This window comes from Acipenser ruthenus, chromosome 31, assembly GCF_902713425.1.
Source record: "Acipenser ruthenus chromosome 31, fAciRut3.2 maternal haplotype, whole genome shotgun sequence".
NCBI lineage: Eukaryota > Metazoa > Chordata > Actinopteri > Acipenseriformes > Acipenseridae > Acipenser > Acipenser ruthenus.
The window spans coordinates 170814-183399 of record NC_081219.1 but is presented as its reverse complement, the minus strand read 5'-3'; the positions used below and the strand labels follow the sequence as shown (position 1 = coordinate 183399).

General features: G+C 40.3%; 1 protein-coding gene across 1 annotated transcript in view; it reads right to left on the bottom strand.

Annotated features, from left to right (window-relative positions):
- LOC117396705 (regulator of G-protein signaling 3-like) overlaps window positions 1–12586 on the bottom strand; it is a 107811-nt gene that overhangs the window by 27349 nt on the left and 67876 nt on the right. Inside the window, exon 19 of the mRNA XM_059005621.1 lies at window positions 11587–11712. Coding sequence (XP_058861604.1) covers window positions 11587–11712 — 126 coding nt within the window. The remainder of the gene's footprint in view (window positions 1–11586; window positions 11713–12586) is intronic.

Below are 12586 nucleotides of genomic sequence, written 5' to 3'. Positions count from 1 at the left end.
CACCTCTCAGACTCTTCTTTTAAAAAGAGGTACAAGACAGAGGTGCCCCTTATCCCTTGGGTTTGCTTTGTATATTGAACCTCTTGCTCAATGGATAAGACAGAACTCAAAAACAAAAGGAATACAAACTAGAGGAGAACACCACAAAATTCCAGTAGAAATACAGATAAAACAAGTTAATGATTGGGACTGGGTTGTCTCAAGATTCATATGGAATGGGGACAAAGCCAAGAATCAGATTTAAAACAGTACATTTAACAAAGGAAGCCGATTGAATGACTTTACCTTGTTTAAAAGAGTACTATTATGCGGCCCAACGGAGCCCATGGATATGCTGGTGCAATCCAGGTTATAAGAGGCAAGATGGAAAGATCTTGAATGTTCAATAAGAAGAAGATCCCCATTACAAGCAGTTACAGCAGATAAAATGCTAGCAAAAGAGTTTTGACATTGAGAATCATTAGGTTTCCCTAGCAGTGAGACTGTGGTATAAGACTATAAATAACTACCGGTTAGAAAATGTGATCGTAGTATTAAAATGGTGTGCTTCTGACTCGGGGTTTGCTATATTAGACCAGAGATTTAAAACCTGGACTGGAAAGGGTCTATCTGCTTTCTGCATGCCGATGCATACGGAAAAAATGGACAGCTTTGAAACTGTAAAAGAAAGATATCATTTAGAAAGTCTGGATTTTTATAGATACCTTCAGATGCGCCAGTGCTTTTGTAAACTTGTAAGACCGGACAGGATGAAATGAATTGCTAATGAAATAATTCAAATGATCGTTTCTGCACTTAAAGGAAAAGAATCTAGAAAAATAGTATCTAAATTATATAACAGAATTTTATCATCTAAATCAGACTCAACAAAATGTATAAAAGATAAATGGGGAAAATAAATCAATCTTGTAATATCTCAGAGGAACAATGGGGGGGAGATGCTTTAAAAGAAAAACTTCATATTGCATTCCCCACAGAATTGACAGTAATATACTTGGGAAATCTCACTTTCGAATCAATAGAAAAGAAAGACAGATATATGATAGGACTACTTTTAGCAGCAAGTAAGAAAGCCATAACAAGGAAATGGTTCTTTTATTATTTTATTATTATTTATTTCTTAGCAGACGCCCTTATCCAGGGCGACTTACAATCGCAAACAAATACATTCAAGTGTTACAATATAAGTCATACAATAAGAACAAGAAATACAATAATTCTCAAGTGTGACAACCACAATTCAATAATACAGCAGATAATAGTGAAAGTTACATCAGGATATGATTAAATAGTGATAGTTACATCAGGATATGATTAAGTACAAAATACTACAGATTAAACACTTGGCAGATTACAATATTCTGAGGTACAGGATTAAATGCAGTAAAATAGGGGGCAGATAAGAGCAAAATAAAGCATATTTAAATGAAGGGTGATAGTGTCCCAGGATACAACAGAGGAGTTCTACAGGTGCTGTTTGAAGAGGTGAGTCTTAAGGAGGCGCCAGAATGTGGTCAGGGACTGGGCAGTCCTGACATCTGTAGGAAGGTCGTTCCACCACTGCGGAGCAAGGGTGGAGAAGGAGCGGGCTCGGGAGGCAGGGGAGCGTAGCGGAGATAGAGCCAGTCTTCTAGTGCAGGCGGAGCGGAGAGGTCAAGTGGGGGTGTAGGGAGAGATGAGGGTCTGGAGGTAGCTGGGTGCAGTCTGATCAAGGCATCTGTAGGCTAGTACAAGAGTCTTGAACTGGATGCGAGCGGTGATCGGGAGCCAGTGGAGCGAGCGGAGTAGTGGAGTAGCGTGGGCGAAGCGAGGTAGAGAGAACACCAGGCGAGCAGCAGAGTTCTGGATGAGCTGGAGCGGACGGGTGGCGGACGCAGGGAGGCCAGCCAGGAGGGAGTTGCAGTAGTCTAGGCGGGAGAGTACCAGGGCCTGGACCAGGTTCTTACGGGAAACTCCTGTACTTGACTGGATTGCTGTTGTAAACAACATATATACTACGGGAAAAAAATGTACAGAATTTTGGGATGGTGGTGTCCTATTGTAAGTTACTGCAGCAGTAGTTGATGCATAGTTCACACCCAAGTCTATGTCACCTTGGATAAAAGCGTCTGTTAAATGACTAATTAATTAATTAATTATTAGTTAATTATAATAATAATAATAATAATAATAATAATAATAATCTTCAGCGTGCGACGCCTGTGGTGAAACATACTGTAAATATCAGCAATAGTCAAGGCTTTCAAAACATTTATTCCTCTCAAAAGCTTACTGTAGTTTCTTTATAGTTTTGCTCTCCCTCCTTTTTGTTTTCCAGACTATTTTAACTGGAAAGTCAAACCTTTCCTCACAGTTGTGGAGCACACAGTACCTCTGAAAGGTCTGTCAAGGTAATGTCACCATTATGTTATGGTTGAGATTTGCTTCATCCCATTCCGTGTTTGTTGCTTTGCTGAATAGACACATTGTTATTTACATTTTCAGCAGCTAAGTAGTAACTACTGTACCGTTACAGTAAAAGCGAGACGGCAACAATGACTATCAAAAAAGGGAACCAATTATTCCTACATCTACACAGATGACATTTCTATCTGACTGGCTCTTACACCACAGAGCAAATCATACTATAAATCTTACTATCCAAACTGTCAGTGTTTTAATAAACTGAATACATGTTTCAATGGTTTGATCTGAAGTGCCAGTGAAATAATACATTATACATTAGTTATTTGTTTTCTGCTTGTTCTTCAGAAAAGGTCCTACACAAACTAAGTTACCAAACACTTTAGCTACTGCAGCACGCTTCCTTCAGTAATGTTTACAAACAGTTAGTCACAGACCATACTTAAAGTACTGTATGCGTGTTTCTTTCAACAGATCTTTCAACAGATCTTTAGAATTGCTAAGCTCATTTTTTGCATCCAAACTGCATTAAAAAAGATGGTAGTCTACATGTATTAATTACACATAGAACGGTTCTATTTAAGATTCTCCACTATGAATAAGACTAAAACAGAGCCAGCGCTGCATTGGGGACTGGTATTGAAATGCATGTAGATAAATAGAGCAGCAGTATAAATATGAAGAGAGACAAAGAAGCACTTGGAAAGGGTTAGCCTTCAGGGCAATACCATACCCATCATTAATTAGGGTTGATTACAATGACTAATGTTTTAACATGAATTCACTTAATGCCATTTACTTAACTGGAAGATTTTTGCTCGTCAGAGAGTCTTTCTGACACAGCATTTAACAACCTCCCAAAAAAATGTTTTTATGGTGTACAGTTTTGGATAAAGCAGAGACACGATCTGCAAGAAGTTCCTATGATTGGATAATAAAGCAGAGACACGATCTGCAAGAAGTTCCTATGATTGGATAATAAAGCAGAGACACGATCTGCAAGAAGTTACTATGATCACCGGTTGCTCACAAACGGGGGAAAGGCAGACACATAATGATCAGCATCAATTAAAACAATACTCTGCAATACTCGTCGTTTCACACATACAGTATGTATCCAAAGTCAACCCAGGAAGGTAGCGTTTTATATTATCCCAGTTTAGGAGCATGACTTCAATTGCATTACCTTTCCCACAGAGCAGTGAAGAGCACGGCCTGCAATGTAATGCATTGTTTTACCCCCAGGCAAGTCTAGGGTCTTTCTCTTTAAAAGATGAATTCTACTTTTGTACATTTGAAGGTGTCGCCTCTATAAGACCACCAGGCATCAAGGCATTCAATGCACTCAGTCCAGGCCCCTGCTGAGGGAAGCTTTGCTGCTTCTTGTTTGATCTTCGCTCTCAGCCCCTCTCCTGTTTCACACAGCACTCCTGCCGTGGAGTGAAACTGTAATGGCAAACCACCACTGTTACTTTCTCTTTCAAACTATACACGCCTTCAGGTAAAAGTCCATGAAAGCATCAAACTGTTGAATAGAAATGGGTTTGTAAAAAGACAGGAATGCTGGAGAAATTGATTAACAGGGGTATCAAGGAAAGCGGCACAAGAAGATGTATCTGCATACAAAGAGAGAGAAGCATAGCAAAACAAAGCATAGAAGAAGATGTTTTCTCAAGTTAATGACAGGGCATGTCCCGCTGACTGCATGACTGCAGAGGTGCTGCGGATATTTAGAAAAGGATATAAAGGAGGAGCCAGAAAACTCTGCTTCACCTCACGACAGGCAGGCGATCAGCCAATCAGAGTCAGGACGTTTGTATTGGTCTTTATAAAGAAAATAAGTGGGCAACACTGAGGCTACTGTACTAAACATATTGGATACACATACTGCATACTACTGTCTGTGCAGATCTACATCGATCTTGTGAAGAAGTAGCAATAGCATTGACTTTGCAACAGTTTAGTCTGAATTTTAATTAATTGAAATATATTCCACAGTGTTGAAATATCATCATGCTTCCTGGAAGTCTTGAATTTCACCAATTGGCAAAATACTTGCAAATCAATGAGTGCTGGTAAAATGTACTTTATTCCCAACATCTTTTAATATTGTCCCTTGGATTGCTCAGCATTAGGAGGGCATTACAATATGGATGGGCTACAACCAAACGAGCAAGATGGGCCGAACGGCCTCCTCTCGTTTGTAAACTTTCTTATGTTCTTATAGAAAATAGCAAACGTAATACCGATCCACAAAAAGGGAGACAAAACCGAACCAGGTAACTACAGACCAATAAGCCTGACTTCTATTATATGTTGACTTATGGAAACTATAATAAGATCCAAAATGGAAAATTACCTATATGGTAACAATATCCTGGGAGACAGTCAGCATGGTTTTAGGAAAGGGAGATTGTGTCTAACTAACCTGCTTGACTTTTTTGAGGATGCAACATTGAAAATGGATAATTGCAAAGCATACAACATGGTTTATTTTGATTTCCAGAAAGCTTTTGACAAAGTCCCGCCTAAAAGATTAATTCTTAAACTGAATGCAGTAGGGATTCAAGGAAATGCATGCACATGGATTAGGGAGTGGTTAACAGGTAGAAAACAGAAAGTACTGATTAGAGGAGAAACCTCAAAATGGAGCGTGATAACCAGTGGTGTACCACAGGGATCAGTGTTAAGTCCTCTGCTATTCCTAATCTACATTCATGATTTAGATTCTGGTATAGTAAGCAAACTTGTTAAATTTGCAGACGACACAAAAATAGGAGGAATAGCAAACACTGTTGCAGCAGCAAAGGTCATTCAAAATGATCTAGACAGCATTCAGAACTGGGCAGACACATGGCAAATGAAATTTAATAGAGAAAAGTGTAAAGTATTGCATGCAGGAAATAAAAATGTGCATTATAAATATCATATGGGAGATACTGAAATTGAAGAAGGGAACTATGAAAAAGACCTAGGAGTTTATGTTGACTCAGAAATGTCTTCATCTAGACAATGTGGGGAAGCTATAAAAAAGGCCAACAGAAGTGTGAGAAGTGTTGAATTTAAATCAAGGGAAGTAATGTTAAAACTCTACAATGCATTAGTAAGACCTCACCTAGAATATTGTGTTCAGTTCTGGTCACCTCGTTACAAAAAGGATATTGCTGCTCTAGAAAGAGTGCAAAGAAGAGCAACCAGAATTATCTCGGGTTTAAAAGGCATGTCGTATGCAGACAGGCTAAAATAATTGAATCTATTCAGTCTTGAACAAAGAAGACTACGCGGCGATCTGATTCAAACAGTCAAAATCCTAAAAGTTATAGACAATGTCGACCCAGGGGACTTCTTTGACCTGAAAAAAGAAACAAGGACCAGGGGTCACAAATGGAGATTAGATAAAGGGGCATTCAGAACAGAAAATAGGAGGCACTTTTTTACACAGAGAATTGTGAGCGTCTGGAACCAACTCCCCAGTAATGTTGTTGAAGCAGACACCCTGGGATCCTTCAAGAGGCTGCTTGATGAGATTCTGGGACCAATAAGCTACTAACAACCAAACGAGCAACATGGGCCGAACGGCCTCCTCTCGTTTGTAAACTTTATGTTCTTATGTTCTTATTATAATACAATAATCTCTGGATTGCCGTACTTTTTCCACTGATTTGTATTGTAGAGTATGACGTCATGTTGTATACATGTTTATTGCTACATGTCAGTGAAACCTGCAAGTCCTTTGTACTGCCAATAAACTTTTTATTTCAACAAACAATAAAAATGACAAAATGAAAAATCAAGGCTCTAAACCGTCATCCAACAGCAACAACACAACTCCTAAGAAAATAAAGCTGCCAATCAGAATCCCGACGAGGTCACCTTGGTTCTGAACCAATGAAATCCTGTGTGATTGAGCAGAGGCAGCCAGTGCTAGCAGGCCTCTAATGAGTGCTGTTCTCTCCAGCATGGAAGACAAGCCCCCGACAGCACTCTCTGCACGATGCATTTCACAATATTACTGAGGGGGTGCTGTGATCCTACTATGAGAAAACAAGTTACCAGACAAGCATCCTGCTCTTGTGACAGCTCATTCTCTTTTTTTTTTTTTTTTAATTTAGTCGTCGCCAATTATTTTACCCTGGTTTTCTCTCCAATTTAGCATGCCCAATTATTATCTGTATCCTCAGCTCACCGCTCGCAACCCCCCCGCCGACTCGGGAAACAGAGGCTGGAACACGCGTCCTCCGAAACGTGCTCCTGCCAAGCCGTCATTTTTCACACTGCAGATCCACAGCAATGCCACCAGCCCTATAGTGCCGGAGGACAACACAGATCTGGCGACTCCACTGCAGAGCCACAGGCACCGTATCGGCCACAGGGGTCGCTGGTGCACTGTGAGCCGTGGATTCCCCTGCTGACCTAAGCCCTCCCTATCCGGGCAGCGCTCAGCCAATTGTGCGCCGCCCCCTAGGAACTCCCGGTCACGGTCGGCTGTGACATAGCCTGGATTCGAACCTGCGATCTCCAGGATATAGGGCACATCCTGCACTCCACACGGAGCGCCTTTACTGGATGCGCCACTCGGGAGCCCCATGACAGCTCATTCTCAAATGAGATGCTCACGACATTAAACACTATGGAGTTTTTTCTTTTTCTTTACCAACATTTCTGCCAGTTTGCAATTCAAAACTCAAAACTTGATCAAAAAGCCGACCTACACAAAATGCAGTTATATCAACAAACACAGTTCGAAGGCAAGACTGCTTATGAAATTCTTAATGATATCTGACAATAGATACATAACTCTGTGCCACTGCATCCCACGAGTCAGCAGGGACCGATGCAATGTTCAAGTATTCTCTTAAACCAGAAGGCTATGGACTATTGCGTGATGGCACTGGCCTGCCTGGGAAGGAAAGCACGGCAGGCTGTAGTGTTGAATGAAGTCACGGTCATGCCAGATAGACTAAATATGAAGAAGCCTGTCCACTGGTTGGAAGACCTGAACATTCTCCTACGGTAGGAACGAGTGATTGGTCTGGTTACAAGGTACCCTATTGGGTCATGGTCAAGCAAGCTGCAGTTCTAAATGTACTACGTGAAATGTGTCATGTGTCATTGATCAAGTGCTGACTGCTGCGTCATAGCCTTGGGGAAAAGCCTTGGTAGGCAGTACTGGTAAATCATCCATTGACAGAAGTGAGGGATAAAGGCTTTGTGTCACAATATGGATGGGCTACATGCTTTGTTATCAGTTGTGTGCACACTGTAGGGTACATTCACCCTTGGAGTTTTATCTGAATGAATAAATAATGGAACATGGTTACAATAATATATCAACAATAAGCCTCATTCAGAACACAACCCTAAATAAAAGACCCATGCCAGAAAGAGGAAGAACACTCCAGCGCAACTTGGATTAAGTATTGTCATCCCATCACAGAAACATCTACTTGTGTTTTCTTTGTTATTTGTAACATATCCTACCCCTTAAACATTTATCCCTCACCCTGCTCAGCAATGTATAGTTGGACTTTCTTTTATTTTTTGACACAAGAAAATGTCATCAGATTGTTAAATTATTACGTTTTACTAAATGGTGTTATTGAAAATGTACGTCTTCTGTACAGTTTGTTGGTTTAATGGCAGTTCTGAGTAACAGAGAGCTGCATTGCTAGGGCTGGCTTGACTTGGTGTAAGCAATCCAGATACCTGGGCAACACCATTGAGATGGAACAAGGCAACAATGAGACAGCTCTGTTAGGTTGTGGGGTCCTTTCCCAGAGAGGAATGCTCTGCAATCTAAAAGTAGCCTTCCCCAGACAAGGCAGGGCATACAGGACATGCAAACATGTTGACAGGAGGCCTGCTGTTTAAGGAGCTTTGCCTTTAACTTGCACTTGCTGTAATTCTTGCTCTAGGTCTACACTGTGTCGAGGGACATCCTGATGCTTTCAGGCTGCTGTGTATTTAATTTAATTTTGATTTTTCCAGACTCCACACAGCTCGGCCAATTATACATTTTACCCCAGTGCAGAGGTGCTTGTGTAGTCATGAATTCCACCCATCAGATACAAGGAGGATCAGAGCGCTCCAATGAATCCCAGCAGCTCTTTGTAGGACCCCAGTGATTCACTAGAAGTGCATTGTGTCTCCCGCCTCTGTTACTTACCTGCCTGGTTCATTAAGGGATTTACAGCACACAACACTTCAGCCCTGTTCACATCTGCATGGTATGATTTACAACACCTCAACATTGTTCACATCTACTGTACATGGCATTACTTTAGGAGTTTTTTTTCTTATAAAACGACAGTGTTTGGCACCCCCACTGACATTTAAACTGGCTGCTCATATGAAATACAGGCACAAACAAGATTATCTTCCCATATAAAGGTATAGTGTACACTTTAAATGCACACAGATATGCTGTTTCCCATGCTTGCGCTGTGTTTTACAACACTGCATAGTTACACATTACATTTTATAATGGTTATTAACCACTCAAGCTGCAGATTATTATTTTTTTTTTCTGCCAACGTTAATTGCAATAAACTTACACTGGAACCACAAACTCCTGTAATATCAAAGATCCAGCAATGGCAGTACCAACATCCCATTTCCTGCACGTAACACTAATCTGCTGCAATTACAATTTCAAATGGCAGCTCCACAGAAGTCAAATGCTGCTTATGACAGCTGCTCTTTGTGAAGAAAAAAAACAATCTAATTAAATATGTGCATATAAGCAGACATGTGAATCTGTGTTGTTAAATAATATAGCTGGAGTACACACACACTGCAATGCCCCCCCTGGGTTAAAAATACAGTCCTACTGAAGCAGTGAACCTCCTTGTTAGAAATAAAGTGGGCAGATTTCATTTTGATTATATGCTACGCATCTTGCTTAACAAACTACAGCTGACATAGCACAGTTATTCTGTGCAATAATGAAAAACAGGCTCTGTGTACCCAGATATGTCTATACCCTCAATAAGAATCCCCCTAGCAAACTGGATAAGGAGTTTCCAATCCCTCGATAAGTGTAAGAACAGAAGTGTTAACTACTGTGCCTAATACTCCCATAACCCTTGTTCACAGAGTTATTACTGAAAGCTTAAAAAAACACATTATAGAATTATGGGTCACGCCTTAGAGACGGCCTCAGAGACTTCCTTATCTTAAGGTCACGTTGGAAAACAAGCTGTATGACTCACTGTATGACTCGTTGCAATGTTGAATAAAAGGCACTGTGTGAGCAGGAATCATGCGGAAGAAGGGAGCTATTTTAGTCTGTTACATTTGATACTGTAGGGCTTTTAAACTCTACTAAAAATGCAATCCTGGATTACACTACCAGGGTACATATCCAATATTATTATTATTATTTGTTTATTTAACAGACACCTTTATCCAAGGTGACTTACAGAGACTAGGGTGTCTGCATCAGCTACAGAGTCACTTACAACTACGTCTCACCCGAAAGACGGAGCACAAGGAGGTTAAGTGACTTGCTCAGGGTCACACAGTGAGTCAGTGGCTGAGGTGGGATTTGAACCGGAGACCTCCTGGTTACAAGCCCTTTTCTTTAACCACTGGACCACACAGCCTCCTCTTTAATGTACACAGTACTATTTAGTACATCTTTGTAGAAAGCCTAGAATGCAGTTTTTAATTTGCTTCTCATCAGACACACTCCAAGTATAGAACAGCTAACCCTTCAATAAATAAACAAGTAAAACTACACAAGCAGACTGCAGAAGCATGTCCTAAAATGCAGCTACTGTTTCAGAAAACAAAACAGAAAACTTGATACGAGCTGGGATTCCTTAACTGTTCTTTCAAGTGGAATAATCTTGAATAGGATGCTGAAAAGGCTCTCAATAAGGCTCTCTGCACCAAAGTCTTTCTGAGGCACTGCCCCGTTTACATGCAAAAAGATAGCAAGATACTTATCTGAGGAATCAATTCCACAAACCCCTATACTGCTGATCCTGCAGGCAAACTTGTTGCAAGCTGCAAGGTTCAGAAGCAACGATTTTTGCAAACCAGATTAGTTTGCCATTAATTTGCATAAAATTTGAAAACAATAAATAAAAGCATGAAATTATAGGTTCTACAGAACAGGAAATGGAGAGACCTGAATCAAAACCAGGGCGGCAGAACGTCCCAAACTCTTCAGGGCACAGACTGCAAACCTTCCAGAAATCTGAAGTGTGGGGAAAGGCTTAATATTTCTATTTCACTTTGAATCCGAGAACAGAATCAATTAGGTGTGCTGTAACTGACAAACTCTGCGGTTTCATTCATAGATTTGAAACCTGTTACGATCATACAACAAATATATCACTTTGAAAAAAACGTCACTGACTGTGCCCAGTTAGGGCTTGCTATACTATTACTACAGCAGGGCTGGATCAATTCATGTTTTCAATTCCAATTTCATTTCAATCACACTTCACCCTCCGACGACTTAATTATAAAAGACATTCTCCCCACTTCTGATACTGTACTGTGCAGTCCAGTTCATGCGGGGCTCGGAAATACATGGCAAGCCAAGGAAAGCGTTTCTTGTTTTTGTATAGTGCAGTGGTGTAGAAGAACAGTGCTTTGTTTAAATGTACTTGGGAACACCTTGTCAGTTATTACAATTCGAAATGCATCACCTAGTACCCTTCACTTGAATACATTAAAAAATATATAGGGTTTAATCAAAGGCAAACAGCACATTGCAGGCAATGGCTTTGTTAATGAAAGCTGCATATTTCAGTAGAACACAGCATGCTGAGTTTTAAAAGACAGTGGGGAGACTGAGGGGGTGCTGTGGCAGCAGCTCATGCTGACATAAGAATGTTCCTGACTGTCGGCTCCAAAAGAAAATGTTCAGATCCTGAGCAAACCCTTCAGCTCAAATTGTGCACACGTGCCCAACTATTCTAGAACCCTGATCAAAACACAGAAGAGACTGTACACAGAAACAGGGTTACAGGCATCTCAATCAAACGTCTTTCTTCATAAAGGAATAAACAGGAGCTCAACACACAGCAGAATATGACAGCTAACAGATTATTCATTGATTAAGGATAACAGAGGTATTTTATGATATTGAAAAAAAAAGCTTTGACTTCCACTTGCAATAAAAATAAAAAAAGCAAAGCGCTTCTCAACTGAGATCACAATGTCTCTTACCTTGTCCTCTGCAGCAGGTGGTGCTCTCTCCTGATACTGCTTTTCAATGCTCTCCTTCAGGCACTGGCAAACCCTCCTCTTCTGCTTTTCCGAATAGGATTCCAAACTTAATAAGCAATCCGACTTCTGACGCAAGAAAAACACAGAAAGCACAGGTTATTACCAGCACCACACAAAGCACACTGGCTTTTTTCTTGTACTTGTAGTTTGGTTGCCAGAGGAGGAGAAGTTAGTGAAGCCTGTGCTTTAATGCAGGATCATAGTCCCGAGTGCTTTCCTCTTATCTGAGTGTGAAAGGAAAGCACTCAGCTGTCTGAAATAAAAGGGAACTGTCTTGGTTTATAATAGGTTATGGTGTTGGTCATCATACACAAGTAGAACTGAAGGCTAAAACAAAATTCAGAGTTATCTTTAGAACATAAAAATAGTGTTGTGACAGGGGGAGCACGCTCTCAGCAAATTAAAGTAAAACAACATTTTTTTTATTTTATTTCTTTCTTTTTTTTTTTTTTTTAACAGAAAAACACACATTCTTCCTCATCTGTACTGAAACAGTTTTTCCTTTAAAATATTAAAACTATGCAAGAAAACTCCCAATACACAATGCATTTTAACAACGGTCTGAAAGAAATCTATTAATACCCCACTACTCATTTCTCTTTGTCACAGTTTAACTGAAACACTTCAAACATGCACAACCCATTACTTTTCTTTCCAGGTAATCAGATTTTATGAAATCAATACACTGAATGTAAAGTCAATATACCGAAACAAATACCTGCTATATGTGCCGTTCAAAAGCGTCCCAGCCTGTGATGTGTTTCATTGTGAACAGCAGTAAATACTAAATCTGAAAACGTTATCAGCAGTCAGGCCCAGAAACAACTTCCCTTTTCACAAGTGTATCGATTGAGAAAGAGTTCCAACACAAACATGACAAACTGAGAATCAGAAAAATTAAAGGTCATGCCATTACAGCAGCAAATATTTAGCCAGGTTT